The sequence below is a fragment of the Thunnus albacares genome, chromosome 21, assembly GCF_914725855.1.
Source record: "Thunnus albacares chromosome 21, fThuAlb1.1, whole genome shotgun sequence".
Classification (NCBI taxonomy): Eukaryota; Metazoa; Chordata; class Actinopteri; order Scombriformes; family Scombridae; genus Thunnus; species Thunnus albacares.
In genome coordinates this window covers 8,063,817-8,082,374 of record NC_058126.1, presented here as the reverse complement: position 1 = coordinate 8,082,374, position 18,558 = coordinate 8,063,817, and the positions used below count along the sequence as shown (strand labels likewise).

At 38.7% G+C, this 18,558-nt stretch overlaps 2 protein-coding genes across 4 annotated transcripts; one reads left to right on the top strand and one right to left on the bottom strand.

Annotated features, from left to right (window-relative positions):
• Positions 1–189: 189 nt before the first annotated feature.
• On the top strand, positions 190–8,323 carry mastl (microtubule associated serine/threonine kinase-like). Of its 2 annotated transcripts, XM_044339337.1 has the most exons (13): positions 190–517; positions 601–738; positions 861–1,000; positions 1,410–1,498; positions 1,592–1,698; positions 1,794–1,953; positions 2,150–2,298; positions 3,004–4,062; positions 4,608–4,749; positions 4,868–4,882; positions 5,909–6,022; positions 6,137–6,238; positions 6,664–8,323. In XM_044339337.1, the coding sequence occupies exons 1-13, from the start codon at positions 350–352 to the stop codon at positions 6,819–6,821; spliced, it is 2,541 nt and encodes an 846-aa protein (XP_044195272.1). In that variant the 5' UTR covers positions 190–349; the 3' UTR covers positions 6,822–8,323. The 2 variants fall into 2 exon arrangements, with proteins under 2 accessions (XP_044195272.1, XP_044195273.1); XM_044339338.1 differs by lacking the exon at positions 4,868–4,882 and having other exon boundaries at positions 194–517.
• Positions 7,800–17,596, bottom strand: acbd5a (acyl-CoA binding domain containing 5a). 2 transcript variants are annotated; one of them, XM_044339359.1, is made up of 14 exons: positions 17,487–17,596; positions 17,026–17,152; positions 15,885–16,005; positions 15,065–15,137; positions 14,814–14,931; positions 14,675–14,707; positions 12,787–12,993; positions 12,494–12,685; positions 11,968–12,062; positions 11,665–11,875; positions 10,636–10,838; positions 9,557–9,616; positions 9,345–9,454; positions 7,800–9,258 (listed from the first exon to the last, which is right to left on the bottom strand). In XM_044339359.1, the coding sequence occupies exons 2-14, from the start codon at positions 17,120–17,122 to the stop codon at positions 9,246–9,248; spliced, it is 1,533 nt and encodes a 510-aa protein (XP_044195294.1). In that variant the 5' UTR covers positions 17,123–17,152; positions 17,487–17,596; the 3' UTR covers positions 7,800–9,245. The 2 variants fall into 2 exon arrangements, with proteins under 2 accessions (XP_044195294.1, XP_044195295.1); XM_044339360.1 differs by lacking the exon at positions 14,675–14,707.
• Between the last annotated feature and the right edge of the window lie 962 nt (positions 17,597–18,558).

Genomic DNA, 18,558 nt, shown 5'->3' with positions numbered 1-18,558 from the left:
GTACCATGCCTGCCCCTTACTGCCGGATTAAAAATAAAACATTTAAGACGATGAGGTGACTACATTCGCTTTACATTTTCAAGTATTGGTAATATGTTTGACAATTTTACATAAAATATCAATAACTAACGCTTCATTGCAGCACATTTTAAGCGCTCTTCGTGCTTCGCATACAGGCAGTTACGTGAACAACTAAAACAGAGGTTAGAGGACCCCGCGAAATAGCAGTGGATTCAAATTTTCAAAACAAACCGAAGATTGTTGTTCTGTCATGCAGGAGTGTAATTATAGCTAGCTGGCTGTTACTGATCTGACACAACGTAATTCCTCTTTTGAAAACAGTGACAACATGGACGAAGAAGAAAAGCACAAATGCAGCTCAAATGATAAATCTGTAGATATTCCTAAACCGCCTTCAATCGAGGATTTCATCATTTTGAAGCCCATCAGCCGCGGAGCATTTGGTAAAGTCTACCTTGCGCGGAAAAAGTGTAATGCCCGGTTATATGCCATCAAGGTGAGTCAGTTTGGTGTCTCAAAATATTAAAACCTGACTGAGACTCTAGCTTAGTTTTAAACACTGTTTTTTTCGTTCTCCAGGTAATGAAGAAAGCAGAAATGGTTGATAAAAACATGACGGGACAAATGAAGGCAGAGAGGGATGCACTGGCTTTGAGCAAAAGCCCCTTCGTGGTTCACCTGTTTTACTCCCTTCAGACAGCCTCTAAGATCTTTCTGGTAACACGAATAGCAATAGCAAAAGCAAAAACACTTGCACAAAGCACATTTACAATAAGCCACTTTGTGATGTTATTATTTGTACAGCTGTGGCTGAATCTTCATTTTCATGTTTCTTACAGGTGATGGAATACCTCAACGGCGGAGATGTGAAATCTCTTCTCCACATTTATGGGTATTTTGACCAGGATATGGCTGTCAAATTTATCTCAGAGGTTGCACTGGCTTTAGACTACCTACACCGTCATGGTATAATCCACAGGTACTTTGATACTAAATTCATTTGAGGTGATTTGTTAAATGTGAGTCATGCTGAGGGACTGATATTTGGGTGAGGATCTCTTTTTCAAGAGATGTGTACAAGAAAAAAAACATGCAGCATAATAGTAAAGACATAGTATGGTCGACATTAGTTCCAAATTAAAGAAAACACATACAAGTGGCTTTCAAAATTTCTGAGAGTTTTTAATTCTTGAAAAAGAATGAGAGATTAAACTTCAAAGTTTAGTGTGACTGTAAGCCTGCAATTTGCAAGGAGCATAGTAATTAAACCAGTTTTTCCATTTAGATGTGATCAGAAATCAGAGGTAACAAGTTTTTCCAGTACAATGAACAATACAACTCCTTTGAAGAGAACCTGTATAATTTATCTGACTTTTACTTTTTTTTAGGGACTTGAAACCGGACAACATGCTGATATCCAATGAGGGTCACATTAAATTAACAGACTTCGGCCTTTCCAAAGTCAAGCTTGATAGAGGTAAGTCCCATCAGCTTGACAAATCAAGAAAGTGATCATAACCACCATTAATGTCAGTAATATCTTTATTTTTATCTCTGTGGTTTCTATCAGAACTGAGTCTTATGGATATCCTTACTACCCCGTCCTTGGCCAAACCTAAAAAAGATTACTTCCGCACCCCGGGTCAAGTCCTCTCCTTAATCACCTCTCTTGGATTCGTGAGTGAATTTGTCTCATTTATCATGAAGAGATGTTCAATTTGCGTTTATAGTTTGTTTTGTATAATGACTTTTCCCCATTGTATCAAACATAGAATACACCTGCAGGAGAAGGTAAACGTCACTGCAGTGCATCTGCTGTGTCCAGTCCCATGTCCTGTGGCAAAATTAAACAGAAGAATAGCTCTCTTGGCTCTCCCTTGTTGACGAAAAAAGATGAGCTGCACTCTCTGGCTCGCCGCCCTTGGAAAATGGGTATGTCATAGATATCCAAGAGCTCTTGGCTTTTTAAAAAAAAATATTTATCCATTAACCCTGCAGAATGATTATGGAAGTACTTTTTAATAATTTGTGAAAAGCTGGCATGTAATATAGCTCCTGGTGACATTTTTACATTAAAATATGTGTCAAATATATTCAATGTTTTGATTTATCTGCATTATCTCCATAGGACCAAACAACAGTGTGTTTAGTCCGCATAACTTGGCTAAAAATCTGACTCCCACACTGCTGAAGACCAGAAAGAGGTTTGAGACAATGAGTGCAGGAAGCACCACTGACACTGAAGGTGGCGTCAGTCCACTGTGGGAGTGTGATGAGGTCAGTGATTGTAAACCTATAAATGTATATATTTGGTTCAGATGTTCTGATCAACTGTTTACCCTAAATCTTGATTTAAGTAATTTAATATAAAGTATTTCTGAATATAAAGTCCTGATCTAGTATTTGTATTGTCATTCATAATACAGTTCACAGTTTTGTAATGTTAGTGAAAACGTTTAGCCAAAGATATGTTTGGTATTTTAATAATTTGCTTTAAAAACCCTACAACATAGCTTTCCTTCATTAGTTTTCAATTATCTTAAACACAGAAAAAATTAAAATAGCGATTGATTGATTGATTGACTGATTGATTTGATTTATTGATTGGGACAGTGTGCAGTTTTAAACATTAAAGATGCACTGCACTGGAATTAGCTCGAAGCTAATTTGCATCCGTAGTCCCCCACAATCAAAACATACAACAGCATAACAACAAACAGTACAAAGCAAAAAAAAAAACCCACAGAACACACCATACAAAATACAAAGCTACACACAACAGCACATCACATACACCCACAATGTCAATTAGTTTGCAGAGTGCAGAGATCATTAACAAAAAGTTACACTTCAAAGAATAACATTTAAATCGCAGTTTCAAAGTTGTTTCTTGCCATATTCGTTGAGTTGAAATTAGTTGCTGCTACCGCTTTGTGAAACACTAGTGGTGACAATAATTTCCTTATTTTCTTTCTTCTTCAGAAAGAAAATGAACATACTAATGAACAGAAGGGGAGAGCACACTCTGAGTCCAAAGTGCCTGAACAGGACCGTGTCCCAACAACACCGGGCCCCTTTGGGTCCTCTAAGGCCAGCAGCAAAAAGTCAACTCCAGACCATCTTGCAGAGAAGAAGCCTCAAACCAACAAACCAGAGTCCACACCTCCGGATGATAGAGATGATCAAATTGCAGTTCCCTCATCTGTGAAAAGAACATTTTCAGATGTAGAAAGAAGTCCAGAGCCATCGCACTTCCCAGCAAAGAAGAGCACTGCAGACTATAAAAGATGCTATGAGATTCCAGAGAAGACTACAAGGTTTCACACGGGCCTGACTGGAGCGTTTTCCAACATCCAAATGGGTGACTTCATGGCCTCCACTGAGGGAATCGGGTTAGATCAAGACCGGGGCCCAAAGCGCTCCAGTCCCATCGCTGTGGCCAAGAGTCTCTTCTGTGAACTGGAAGAGCCGACAGAGGACACGTTTGAAGACGGAGCCAAAGATTTGTCACATTCAAGCTTCACATCACCGCTTGCTGGGAACAGCGACATTTGCAGGAGCTTGAGCCTCGACTCTGATGAGTCTGCGCACGAAACGTCTCTCACTATCGACAGCCACGTGTCTCTCAAGCCAAGCAAGTGTTCCAGAAACAGACATTTAGATTCATTTGAGGAGCAAGAGGAGAACAAAGACTCATTCATGACCGAATCACTACCACGAACTCCCTCTGTCGTCGCCGCTGAAACACCCAAACTTGGTCATTTTGGCTTGAGAGGTGAATCTAAGTCTTCCTTTCTCAACCAGCACTCTGATCTGGCCTTCGGCGTGGCACAATCCCCCTCGTTCCTCAAGCCAAGAAACGTTGTCGCTTTCCGCAGCTACTGTAGCTCCATCAACCGATCCAACATGTCGGGGGTGTCGCGATGTAGCATCGGGTCTATGGAGGCTATGGATGTGTCTGCAGTAGGCTCTTATCTCTCTGGGTCGGGTATTGCAACACCAGTGCAGAAAAGATCCAACTCCAACAGCTCTCTCTATCAGGTACAAAGTTACAGTTTGAGTTTTATTGCTTTTCTTAAACAGAGTCACAGTTTTGAGGGAAAATGGTTTTTGCATTAGCTGTAATAGAATTTCTCAAAGTAGTTTATGTCCGTGTGAAAAATATGTAAATAAAAATAAAGTAGTCGAATTGCATGTCATGTAGTTTTTGAAAATGTTTTCGTGAATTCATCATCTTCATCAGTGCAAAGAAAAGTAAAGAGCAAAAAGTTTGATGATTAATTGATTGTTTAAGTCTTTTAAAACAAAAACACAAAAGAAAAAAGTTGATCCGATGTAGATTTTTGCCATTTTTAGGAAAGTTCTTTTGAATTTTGGACTGTTGGTTGGACAAACTGAGACATTTAAATAAGTCAACTTTTGACGTTTTATGAAATGAATGATTAATTGATGAATCAGTAAAATAATTTAAAATGCTGCCTGAATACAGAACCTCAATATTGCTGGGTGGCAGTCAAAGTGTCAACCACCTAACGGTGTCATTTAACCATTATATCTCACATTTCCTTTGTTTCCTCCTCCATCAGACTCCTCAGCCCATGTCGACCTCTCATACCCCTTTCAGGACTCCGAAGAGTGTCCGAAGAGGCGCGTTGCCTGTTGAGGGTGCACCCATTTTAGGAACCCCGGACTATTTGGCTCCAGAGCTTCTTTTGGGAAAACCACATGGTAAGAGAGGAACATTCAAGAGAGACAGCCAAACACTGTTTATTTTATTTTTTTTTGGTATCAACATGGGACACTTGACATTGTAGCCCTTGTGACAGACATTCTCTTTGAGTTTCAGGAAGTGGTCGTTGTGGTAAGTTTATAACGATATCGCTGATTTTTGCAAGCGAGCTCGCATGTTCACCCAGCCTGCTAATACGCTAGAGGAAATGAGCTGATTTTCCCTCCGTTCCCCCTATCCCCACTGTTTCTGTTCCTACCCTTTTGAATTGGTGAACAAACTGTGGGCCTGATCAGAGTCAAGGGGATGGCGGTTTAAGTGGTGTGATTACAAAGGTTTATAAAAAAAAAAAAAGGCCATTTAGGTCTTCTAACATTGAGCTAACACCATTGTTTGGGAATCAGAGTTGAAATGCTTGTAAATGGGCAAAATGGGATTTTTCTGCTCTTAAAACCTGCAGGTTGGGGGTAATCTTGGCACATAGCCAACGTGTTGTGAAACTGACTTAATTTGTGACATTTAGCACCTGATATGCAAAATGTCATCTAATAATAACCTGTTGATTGAACATGCTATTACTTATTCAAATGTTAACGGCTGAGGCCAATATTTCCTACCATTTTTGTAGCATGACTGCTGCTATTTGAATTCATGAGCAGTCGGTCAGTGACATGAATGAGTTTATTTAACCTATTCATCTGCTGTCAATTGCTTTTTTAACTTGATATGTAGGATAATTTTGGTTTTACATGATTGCAGTAATTAGGAAGCAATATTACTTTTTTAAAACTACAATTCTAGACACATATATCAAGGTTCATGTGCGCTCAATGTAACATTTTAATTGGATTTGCAAAAAGACAGTTTGATTGATAATGAAAATGGCCAGTGGTTAACTGTTTATTGGCTGAATATAAGGGTTTCTTGTATTAATATCCCATCAAAGTGCAGTAAAGTACAGTCCTAATCTTTGTCTTTAGCTGTTGTGAATGAAATGTGAGGAATGTGAAACCCTTCATCCTGTAACTTAATCCAACTTTAGTCGCTGCTTCTTGCTCAGTCACCGCAATACAACTAGCGCACCCTCTAACAGGAAGCAGCGTTCGAGGCCAGCAGCCGTCAATGAAAGACTGACTTTTTCTTTGCCCCCCCATCCAGACTGCATGGTGGATTGGTGGGCGCTAGGTGTGTGTCTTTTCGAGTTCCTCACAGGTGTTCCGCCTTTCAATGACGAGACGCCTCAACTGGTCTTCCAGAATATTCTCAACAGAGGTGGGTTTGGTTTGGTACAAGCATCACGATTCAAACATCAACCACAAAATATTCAATTTTGGTTGGAGAAATCAATTAACACTTTTAATGTCACCTCACCGTCACATATTTTAGATATCCCCTGGCCTGAGGGAGACGAGGAACTGTCTGACAATTCGAGGAATGCCATTGAAATCCTGCTGACGATGGACATGACAAAACGGGCTGGTCTAAAGGGTGAGGACTGCTTTTCTATTATTTTTTTTGTTTGTTTTTTTTAATTCAAAACACTCATTAGGTCATCAGACCATCGTTAAATTTATGAATTTTACCTGATGAAGATCTGAGGACCAAAAAGTCATTAATAAAGTGACATCAGTCTTTTGATCCAACACACCTGTCAACAACTTAATCAAAGCTTTTAAACTTTTTTTTATTATTTGAATTATTATCAATTTACAAAACTACTTAGATGGTCAAAAAAGCTGTGGTCAAGGAGTTAAATCCAGCATTGCAGCACTGAACAACTTTAATTTGAGATAAATGTATTATTGTCCTTACATTTACTCACAATGGGTATTGAATCTAATTGTTGGAATTGTCCAAATTAAATGGGAAAAGCATTCTGCTAATTTGTTTGAATATGTCTGAACATCCACCAGAACTGAAGAGCCACCCCTTGTTTGAGGGCTTGGACTGGGACAACCTGCAGAACCAGCCAATGCCTTTCATACCTCAGCCAGAGGACGAAACCGACACCTCATACTTTGAGGCAAGAAACAACGCTCAGCACATTGCCGTGTCCGGCTTCAGTCTATAGAGCTTTAGTGCAAATATGAGAGGTGTGTGTGTATATATTATACAGAAGGTCTATCACACTTTGAAGAAGTTTATTAAAGGAACACTCAGGACATTTTGGTCTGTTGAAGTGAGAAAGTTGTTCATGAATCACTGGCTTTCGTCGTTAAAAACTGTAAAAATCAGACCCGTTTCTGCACTGTAGTAAAGTTTTTATTCATTTAGGGTCGTATTATTGAAGAAATCATTTTACATATGTGCAATCACCGGTCATAAAAGCCTTAAAATAGCTGAATGCTCAGTTAAGTTTGAGTATAAAATGTAGAGAGTCTCTAAATGTATTTTATACCTTAGTAAGTATTAACATGCAGCAGTTAAAGGTCTTATATTTGGTTCTTTTATTAGCAAAATACTACTTTGCTACTGGTTTTTCTTACAATAGACTTTGATGTGTTGTTGTGGTTATATTGATTAATTATGTATGAAAGTTTGTTTAAATGTGGCACTTCCTGCCTGATGTTAACTGTCCGTGCCAATACGCTCCATCATTGCGATGTTCCCCTGCTGTTAGTAGACTGGGTGGGCGGGCCCCCTGAATTTCTCTCCGAGGGGGACGATACTGTTAAAGAAAACATGATAATATATTCACGAATAATGTATTTTATATGTAAATCTTGTTAATAACATTTAGTTGTCTTTTTAAGACAGGAGTAGGTACTTTTGTAATTGTTTTCCTGCTTTTATGTCATCTGTTTGTCATTTTGATGTGATATCCTGATTGTTTTCTACACTACTTGGTTTTTAGATAAGTTCACTAGAGCTCCTCACTTCTTGTGAAATTTTATCTCGTTCACTCTAAGAAAAAATACAAATAAAATGTTTGTAACATGATGCACTTGTGCCCTTTTTCTGTACGTAAAATACCACCAAATGTCACAATAACAAGACTTCAACAAGAAGTCTAAATTGTGTTTTAAAATAAAATATCCAGACAAATTAATCTGCTTTATGAAAATTTTATTTGAGGCTTAGATTATCACATGCAAACACCACTCTATCCACAGGCAGAGAGGGTGAGAAAGCCTTAGTACATATTTCAGTAGAAAGGTAAACTATTATTTTATTAAAACATAATGGCTCTGGAAAGGTTAGTGCTATTGCAGATGCAAATCTTTGTAAATATGATATCATATTCTATATTAACACATGGAAATGCAATTAAAATATTGCATTTTAATCATCTGAACTGTACAGCTATTGTATACAATTTAATATCGATCTCACTGCTTTTGCAAACAGTTCATGATCACTATCACTCAGACAAAAATCTCTCCACAAACATGTTACTACATCACACATTTAAAATGATACAACATAGAAAAACGTGACGGCGTAAACGACACATACAGAGACGAGTGTTTATGCGTTACTAATCAGATAGCTGAGCAGGAACTGAGGCGGTGACTGTCGGATGGAGATTCTCACCACCTCATAGTTTGCTACAGTAGGTCGAGTGATTTTTTTTTTTTAATATTAATTTGGTCCAATACTGGAACAGGTACGCTACAATATGTCAGTGTAGGAAACCATAATGCCACTTATAAATGTATCTTACGATGTTGAGGCAGTTTTTCTATTTGGAAATAAAACAGGAAGTGGACGCTGAATCGGACCACTGTGACCAAAAAGCACAGACTGATATGCAGTAGGACAGGCAATGAAAACACATCTGAAACCTATACACAACATTTAGCAGTCACTTTAAACATAAACCTCACTTATACAGCTGAAATCAGGCCAGAAATGCCTTCATTGTAACTGTTGCTAAAAGCAATAAATATTAACTTATTCTCAGAATTAAAAAGAATCTGACACGATATATAATTACATTCAATCCTCCCTTCTAAACTAGTTGTTACAACGTTTTTTTTATTTTAGCAGCATTGCCTGGGCAACTAATGAAAGTGAAAATTTATAACCACATCAAGCATTATGCTCAAAAACAACAAATGATGAGGCCCATTTTTTTGTGCAACAAAGCCTTAGTTATTATAGAAATCATTGAGAAGCGACTGTAGTTGGTCTATAAACACTCTGACAGTATCTCAACCGTTTCTCTCCTGACACAAAACCAGTTCATACAGAGAAAAAGACTCCATTAGGATGGTATCATCATCATCATCATCATCATCATCAAAAAGGTTGTGTAAGCCCCGTACATTCATATTTCTTATTGATTCCACATCCACAGTACCACACACACACACACACACACTTGAGAGATCTCTTAACTCTCACTCATTACTCTTGGTGCCTTCTTCATAGTGCAAAAGCAAATTACTGGGCTGTGGGTCTAAGCAGGGGGGAGTTACAGCCATTAGCAACCCAACCAAAGACATTTAGAGGACTCTTCTTTATGTCCATGGGTGTTTGGATGTGAGCGGTTTCAGTTGATTCGTCTATGGAAAAGAAAATAAAACATTTTGAATTTAGTGTTGCATGTTTAAAAATTGCATTACATTAATTTCACACAAAGAAAGAGTACCTTCTCCTCCTCTGCAGGTATAGGCGGATAAGCCACTGGACCACAAACGGCCAAATCACAGCGAAGGCCAAACTGGTTGGAGAAATGTCAAAAGGCCACCAGGATGGTTTCTAGAAAATAAAGAGTTTAAAGAAAGAATAACAAGAACAATCGATATTATTTAAACAAAACTCATCAAAGTGGTTAAAACGATGTATAAATCATCGGTTTACCTGACTCTTCTTATTCACTGGCGGTGCTGCATAAGTAGGAGACAGAGCCACTGATCTTGCCTGGAAAAGGAAGAAATTCGAAAAGGAAGGTCAGTAAACTTTTGTAAAAAAAAAAAAAAAGGAAAAGATAAATATTTGATCCATCCTTCCTTCCTGTTGTTTAATGTGTCAAAGTACAAAGTGCTTATCTGCTCTACTTCTCATCTAGGTACTGAAATCACACCTTCACGGAATCAATATTCATTTTGTGAACTCTGCTGCGTCATTTTATGTCTATTAGACACAGTCTGTTAGAAATGACTTTTACATTGAGTCAGATTTTAATCATGTCATTAATCAAAAAATAATATGGTTGCTGAAGCTGCGTGGAGCTGAAAGGTTAATTCACTAGACAGCCTCTCTACACTGAAGTTATTACTAATACAACAGCTAATAGATCATTTTAAATAAAACACATTTCTGTATAAACTGCCAACATGCAGACTTATTACTAACTTCATATGATCAGCATGCACCAAACTTTTAGGAATCAGCTGTTTAGTCAACTATTATTAGATTATCTGCCCCTGTAACTAGATTTTATATTAAACAGGGAACTAAAGTGTGCAAAAGTGAGACAATTAGAGATGCAGCTGCTCTGAAGCTAAATGCATTTATTGTAAGTCAGTTAAATTAATGCATTTTACAACTTTTTAATTATATCATTAAAGCAGACAGTGAATTCACACACTGCAAGATTTATTTCAGATGAAAGAACGTTAACCACCACTTTCACTTCCTATCCAACCACAGAAACTAGTCTCACGTAGTTCAAAGCAGTTCTCTATTTCATATATAACTCTATGTGAATGCTTCCTGTTCTGTGAGTGCAACACAAACCATCCTAACATATGAGAAATGTAATATAATCCAACATAAATTATGATTAAGCTTTAGAGCAGCACTTGAAATGACCTCCTGTATATCTGGATGACTTTGGTGTCTCTGTTGTCATCACTTAAAAATTCAGTTTTTGGGTGAATTATTCCTTTTAACTCCCTGTTCTGAGGGCGGTGGACGAGGGGACAAACTGGTCTGACCTGTGTAGCAGTGAGAGCCTCCAGGGTGTGCAGCCTCTCCAGAACACTCTGCATGTCCTCTTGCAGTCTAGCCAACGCCACGACGATCTGCTCGTTCAGGCTCCCCGCGGGTGTTACTGCTCCTCCCCAGTTGCCCCCATCGCCGTCTCCACCCCCGTGCATGGGCACCAGAGCTCCAGAGCCGAGGCCTGGAGACCTTGAGCCTAAAAACACAGGGATTAATATATTTATGTGTCGCTGGAGAGTCAAAAAAAACACCAAAAAGACAAACAGAGCTACTGTATTAACAATATTTCACTATATCACTAAAAACTGATTTATACTGGAAGCATCATGATCAACAGGTGTTCAAGTGAATTCACCTCCTACAATACTGGACAACCTGGGAAAAAAATATAGTTGGCCATGAAATCTGTTGCAGTAATGTGCCATTTATATTATTTCAATTATTTTTACAACTTAAGGCATTAAAATCTAAAAAAAAAAAACATTGTTTAGAGAGCAGTTGCATCAAGAGCTGCAACAATTAGCTGATTAATCGGTCAGTCAGTCGAAACAAAATTAATCACCAACTATTTTGATAATCAATTCATTGTTTTAAGTCATTTTTTAAAGAAATAAAATACTAAAATTCTCTGGTTCCAGTTTTTTTTTAGTCTTCTATGACAGTAAACTGAATATCTTTGGGTTATGCACTGTTGCTTGGGACAAAACCAGAGATTTGAGGTTGCATCTTGCATTCTCACTATTTTCTAATATTTTTAATTAATCAAGAAAATAACTGATTAATCAATAATTAAAATGCTCGTTAGTTTCAGCCCTATTTGCATTCATGGTTGGGGTTAATGGTGTTATCTCTGAAGTAATTCAAATGAGATTATCCTTTTAAGTTTCAATAAATAAAACAGAATGAATCACACTGCCAAAAAAAAAAAAAGAAAACAAACATGGCTGCCGTCCTCAGAACGTCATGTGTGCAGACCACAAACACACCAAAGCTCTTTGAGTATAAACAGAGAGCAGCCTCACCCCTCCCTCGCCTGACCAAGGAGCTGTCTGGCATATCCACATTCAGCCTCTGTCTCTGGGACATCGTTCCACCGGTGTCCCCGTCTTCTCCTCCGCACCTGATGACCTGCGGTGGACCTACGACATCCTCGTGGGTCTCGTGGTCTAGAGGCGGCAGGACGTGGTTCTCCTCCTCGTCCAGCTCATCCAGAGAGCGGTTATGCTCCGAGCTCTGGAGAAGATTTACGTTAAAATTATTATTATACCACTGCATACGACATAATCCCTTTTTTTCCCAGACCAGTTTTAAAAATTGCTACTTGCCTCCTCCTGGCCAAACTGGTCCACAGAATCACAATAGACTTCACTGTCTGAGTCACTGGCGAGGTGGACAGGACCAGACACATCTACAGTGAGATCTGAGAGTACAAAAGGGGGGAAAAAAAAAAAACAGGCTCAGACTCACCCTGTATTGTAATGTAGAGCTAACGGCACTGTAATTAACAGACTGACATGGAGGGAAGGCAGCGTTCACTTAATTTGGGGCCTTTGTGTGCTGTTTCAACAGAGCCATTCATTCTCCGTTGAAACTGTCCCAGGAGCAGCTGATGTGTGAAGTGTTAAGATTCAGTGTTCAGAGTTGTGTCACAGCTCGAGGAATGAAGCTTAGCAGATTATCTGATCACATGGTCCGCAGACACACACTAGCACAGGCAGCCACAGGCAGCGGGGTGAGGCGAGCACGGAGTCCTCGGTAACCATTTTGAAATGTTTGGTGGACATAATGAGTGTCGATTGAAAACAGAACATTCCAACATCATTACACCAGCTGTATTGTGTTTTTTCCTACCTGCGTGGTGGCCGTTGAGCAGAGGTTCGCAGGCTGAACTCTCCTGGGAGTCGTCGCCGTTCAGGGCGGCCCTGGAGTGACTCCCGTTGGTCATGTGGGCGACCCCGTTAGCCACTTTACCGTTTGACAGGGGCGCTTTGTGTCTCCTGGCTGAACTTTTCTTCTTTGGCTGTGAAGCTGTTGATTTTTTATCTGAAATAAAAAGGACAACAACAAAATCTAAATGTTCTTCTGGTGATATTTTCTAACAATAACACCCACTTCAAAATAGTTTCTCAGGTAGTTTTTATTACCTTTTCTGACTTCTCTTATTGGTACTTCCTCTTCCTCCTCCTCCTCCTCCTCATCTTCCTCTTGTGGTTCTTCCTCTGACCTTTCCCTGACTTCCTTTGATTTGAGCCTAGCAGGCCGAGTTTCCAGAGTGCCGTTCATTTCCATGGTTCTGACGATGCTCTTTGCAACACTCTTTGACGGCATTGAATTCAGCATCGTACCGAATCCTGCATCACAAAACAGATTTTATTACAAGATCGTAACACTGAAAGATAAATGCTTCTTTAAAAGGGTTCATAATACTTTTTCCACATACTAATTGAAATCGAAACAACACCATTTTTATGGGAGACTCTCGACAGACCCCTATGACCTGCGAGGTGACCCCGTGTCTAGACAGCAAACGTAGCGTGAGCAGCACATCAGCAGAGCAGTAGCAGGAGTGTGTGCTCCGTCTGTGTGTCTACACTGAAGACGATCAGATGCAGTGTTGAGCTTAAATACAATACACATGACTGTAGTGACGCACGTACAACAGTGGAAAACAGACTTGAAGCGTAAATGAAGCTTCAGGTCGTGGTTACGCCCGTGAGACACGGCTGAGACGGAGCCGCGGCAGACAGCTGCATAGATTAAAATGAAAGTGTATCTGTTGCGTGTGACGTGCGCATGAAAAACACGTCTGACACGCTGACTGTCTAGACACGGAGTGAGAGTCATGTGACTGCGTAGCTGAACTATGATGACCGCTAGCATGTTCACTGCCAGCTGACCACTACTGAATGTGGAGCTGTTGTCTAACGGACGATACTGACATTGAGAAATTGAGAACTAACTTAATTTGAAGCAATCCTTATGTAGTCTGTATGTATACAGATTAATTGATAAAATGTTACTGTTTTATTTTAATCTATTTATTTTGTGTAGTGTTTATAATTTTTTGACTTGTGTCTTTTATTACTTATATTTTCTTTTATTGTTGTCTTATTCAATTAATTATTTTAAGTAGGTTTTATTAAATTGTTTCTTCTTGATCTATTATTATCATCTTTTATTATTTATTTATTTTCTTTTGCATTTTATAAGCCACCTTTCTGGTATTTTACTTGTATCTTGTATCTCTACATTTACCATCCTGTGTGTTTGTCAATCACTTGTAAAGCACTTTGAATTACATTTGGATTGTATGAAGGGTGCTATATAAATAAATTGATGATCGATCGATTATGTAGTTTTGAAAATATATTAACTACCCGTTATGTTTGGATAAATATTTAGAACGGATATAATGTCATATTTTGGTGGGAAGTTGGCTACAACATGTCTTTGGTTTGTTTCTCTCATGATAATCATTTTATCATTGCATCGTTAAAATCACTATTTGACAAAACTAAATATTGATGAAAGAATTAAGAAACATAACAAGTTTTTTAAAGCTTTGCTGTAGAGTTTTACTAAATTTCCAGTGACAGTTGTATCATAGTTTACTTTCTTCTACAATACAAACAGATGAGCTATCAAGGCTTAACTGTTCCTGTCGTTCACGTGACCCTCGTCCTGCAGGTTGTAGCGGTTCATCAAGTTTTCTCCTTTGTTTATAAAAGGCTAACAATCACAATTTAATAGTATCTGTTAACCAAGTGGATGGCTGTTTGGAGCTGAACAAAGTCTTCATGTAGTTTAAGTTCAGTGAATAAAGCAGAGGATAAAATTTTCAGTGACTTAACATACACAAAACTTCGATTCATCTGCAGTAAATGAAAGTCTGATAGCAACAGGAAACTCAAATGTACTCAGCCACATATTCTGTACTGCTACTTCAGCATGCGTTGCAAGATCACTAAATGACTACTAACTACAACACCAGACACATACTAAACTACTGTATTTTCACAGTGATGTACTTGCCTTCCAGTTGCCTAGCAAACTGTGTCAAACGGGCTGAGCATATGACAAGAGGCAAATTATAAAAAGGTTAAGCTCCACATGCTATATTTGACATCACAAAAAAAAAGCGAAAGATGAAGGAGTTCCACAAAAAACCTACCTGTGCTCAAATCTGATATCTGAGTGATCTTTTTCTTCTCTTCGACCAGCTCGTAGAACGGACCGAGGACCCGCAGGAGCTCCTCTACCTCGTCTGTCATGGGCATACCTTCCAGGATCTACACACAGCAAATACAGAAACAAGTTACTCAAATTAATAAATCACTCTTAGAAGTGTTTGACATACAAATATAGAAGTCCTGTGTGATAAAAAATGTATAAAAAAGGACATTTTTAGAGGTGAAAACATACCAGTTTCATTTCATCGACATAGGCAGCCATTGCTTCTTCTTTTGGCATATCTCCAAGAGAGTTCCATGCATCCCTGAATAATAATAAAAGTCATTAAAGATACATTATTATATCATTTTATAAAGTAAAATAAGCAAAGCCGTGCTCAGTGTAAAGACTCTACAACATGAAAGTTGGTTTTGAGTACTCCTGCCCCACTTTTTATCTTTGTCAAGTTCATTTGAGGCCAATGTTTTCCTTGTTAGCTGAGGGTCAAAGGCTGACAGAAAACTTTAACCATTCACTAGCAACTAAAGGCATTTCCTAAAATAAGTGTTTGTCTAATTTCCTGATACACTTGCAAAACCCCCACACAGTGTCACAGGACAACAAGAGAAACCGTCCAGCCTAGTGGGCGAGAGGTCACATTCCACATTTCAGTGCGCACCGAGTCCAGAGATCACCTAACACAACCTGAGACTGAGCAGCAGTTTACAGAGTAACACAAGGACAGAAAACCCAGTGGAGAGAACTGTGTGCTATCAGTGAGGGTGAAAAGCAACATGTTACGCAATGTGCACAAGTTAAACAGTGTTTTGGTTTAAACATTCAATGGTTTATTCATAGTATCATTTCATGAGCTGTTTTTAAGAGTGTGGCAAGTGGGACTTTTTGCAAGTTATCTTGCCCCTAAAGGAAAATTAATCCAGTAAGTGCCAAGAATAATGAAACTGATTATATATCAGGAGAGTGCAATAACATTTTCCTTGTTCATGCATATGTAGGAATCCAGCGCCTATTGGAACAGAGACAAAAACTAGATATTTCTTTTTGTCATTACCATTTAGCTTTGCCAACTGCATCCCAGAAGCCAGGTCGGGGTATATTGCACGCACCCACGGTGGCTTGTTTATAGTAACTGTAGAACTTGAGCATCATGTCATTGGAGGGCTGAAAGGGACCTGTGAGAAAGAAATGTGTATTATAAGAAAAGAGGATTTTTTTTAACTGCTTACTAAGCATAACTCCTACTCTTTCTCTTGCAAATCAAGGACAGACTTTAAAGTCCCCCTCCACTCACAAATCTGTTTTTCATTCTTCTTCCTACAGTTGGATGTTTAAGCTTCAGAATGATGTATGTGCAGAGTTTGACACTAGAAACCTGTTTTCACATTCATCTTCAAAAAGTGGAAAGTTTCTCTGTGCTCGCTAAAAATCCGACTTTAAGGTGTGGTCCAAGAGCACGATTGGTGATATCACAAATAGTTTGGAAGCCAATCCCAGTCCAATATTCAACTTACGCAAGTGTGATGTGGAAACTTGAAGCCCCCATTGCACATACAGTGAGAATGGACAATGAATTAGGAAACATAACTGTGTCCAGCAGTTTAACTTTAGAGAGAAAATATGTTTGCATATCTATATATTCTGTCATTTTTAAAGAGGGAGAAGGGGTAGGTGTCATTTTAAGAATTTTATCAAGATAATTGAACTTTTTTTTTCTTCATATCAGACTCACATTATTATTCACAGTAGAGTATTTTTATATACATCTTAAAACAGTGGTTTGATAAGATTTTGTCCCAGGGTCCCTCAACTGATAAGATTTTTGCTTTTAAATGTTTTATTACAGAAAGTATATGAAACCAATGACCAAAACAGTCACACATTCTGGCATTGTGTTACTTATGGAGGGTATTATAGTGAAAATAAGTGATTCCCCTTTTCTGAGGATCCCCTGGAACCCTCTCAAGGACCCCCAGGGGTCCCTAGACCCACTTTGGGAACCACTGTCTTAAAAAGTGATTGTGTTACTGCATTGAGCTGGCAGTCTGCTCTGCTTACTGTCCGTAAAGTGGATTAAGCCTTTTAAATCGCAGACCAAGCTGTTGCACTGCACCACTGACACCATTCTGCCCGGAAGCCCCCCATGTTTAAAGCCGCTGGGTTGACTGGTTAAACTGGGTCTACATGACACTCACCATCTGGGGGTAAAGTCTTGATCACTTTCACGGCAGCGTCAAACCTCAGCCGAGTCAAACGGCTCTCATCTTCCAAGCTGACACTCTCCACCTCCATCGTGTCAACACAACACAGTCAACACAAAACCTGCAGACAGACAGTAAACAAAAACACCACTGCAACGTGAGAGACGTCAACAAAAAAAATTAGGCTAAAGCGAACTTCTACTACGGCATTTTTTGTTCACTCTCGACGAAAAAAATCAGTCAAACAACGTCAAGGCGACGAGCTAAACTTATTAGCTAGTTACTGTTTCTAGCTTACAGTTCGTTATATGACCAGTAACCCACCAGTAGGAGGAGGTTGTGTATCTAGGACACATCTGGTATGCGTCACAGGGCTAAATAGTCCGTTATTTATGCTAAATGCTAACCATACATCCAAACTTTCGGTAGAAATACTCAAAACAAATGACACTAACCGTTAAATCCGCCGGCCTATCTGTTTGTCAGAAGGCGACCTGTCACTAGCACTCGACCAGACGCCATGAACAGCTAAATAAAGCCAGGCAGCGGTGTATTCTGGGAGTTGTAGTCTTCCACGGGTCGCCTACAAGCTCCACAATCCTCCGCGTCCACTAAAACGGTTAAGTGGAAATGTAGTTTCAAGTCAAACATGCAGGTTTCAAGAAGAAACGAAAACAGTTTACTGAATAGACTGTAAATTAATTAAAAGGTGAGAAATATAAAATGTTATGTTATAATACTTTCATGGCATCGAGAATTCATTGCGAAAACTGAGTGTATCTACAGTTCAGTGTAAAACTACATATCCCAGCATGCTCTAGCAATGATCCAGTTTTTTCTCCAGTTGGGACGTTGATAGGCAGTCAGCGGAGAAAAGCAAGAGATCTCACTCTGTCTTTGTTTTCGAATACAACTGCCTGCTGCTGTGAGACATCTAGAGCTGAAACAATTAGGCGATTGACAGAAAAGTAAGTACTATTTAAGTATGAAACGATTTCAATAATCAATTGATTATTTCAGTTCTTAACTTTTAAAAGATTCTTTAAGTTCCAGCTTCTCAAATGTGAGGATTTACTTCTTTTCTTTGTTGATTATTAAACTGTCTTTGGGTTTTGATCTCTTCATCTGACGAAACAAAACATTGTTGACATTTAAATATGTCACTTTAGGGTTTGTGACAAAGATACACAGCCAAAAATGTACATTTTATGGTCAAAATTAGTATCTTCTACATTTCTACATAGTTCCAACATTATAATGTAAAGTCTATTCTAGTTTCACATATATTTCATATTAATTTAGAGTAAAAAACTGAACTGAGTCTAAGGATAGAGGATGTCATATGCTGTACAGATTGTGACAATTTTTTGATTAGTGATGGGCTATAGAGCTGCAACGATAAGCCAGTTAATCAATTAGTTGCCAACTATTAAAGTAATCAGCATCTATTCTGAAAATCAATTATTTGTTTGGAGTCATTTGGAGTCATGAAAAAACTTAAAAATTCCCTGATTCCAGCTTCTCAAA

Bases quoted from the DNA above. Each gene is read 5' to 3' on its own strand.
- mastl (XM_044339337.1), top strand. From the start codon at position 350: ATGGACGAAGAAGAAAAGCACAAATGCAGCTCAAATGATAAATCTGTA. The intron at 1,499-1,591 runs GTAAGTCCCATC...GGTTTCTATCAG, and splicing joins CAAAGTCAAGCTTGATAGAG to AACTGAGTCTTATGGATATC. The intron at 1,954-2,149 runs GTATGTCATAGA...TTATCTCCATAG, and splicing joins TCGCCGCCCTTGGAAAATGG to GACCAAACAACAGTGTGTTT.
- acbd5a (XM_044339359.1), bottom strand. From the start codon at position 17,122: ATGGAGGTGGAGAGTGTCAGCTTGGAAGATGAGAGCCGTTTGACTCGG. The intron at 15,138-15,884 runs GTAATGACAAAA...ATTATTATTCAG, and splicing joins GCAGTTGGCAAAGCTAAATG to GGATGCATGGAACTCTCTTG. The intron at 11,876-11,967 runs GCAAGTAGCAAT...AATCTTCTCCAG, and splicing joins ACCAGTTTGGCCAGGAGGAG to AGCTCGGAGCATAACCGCTC.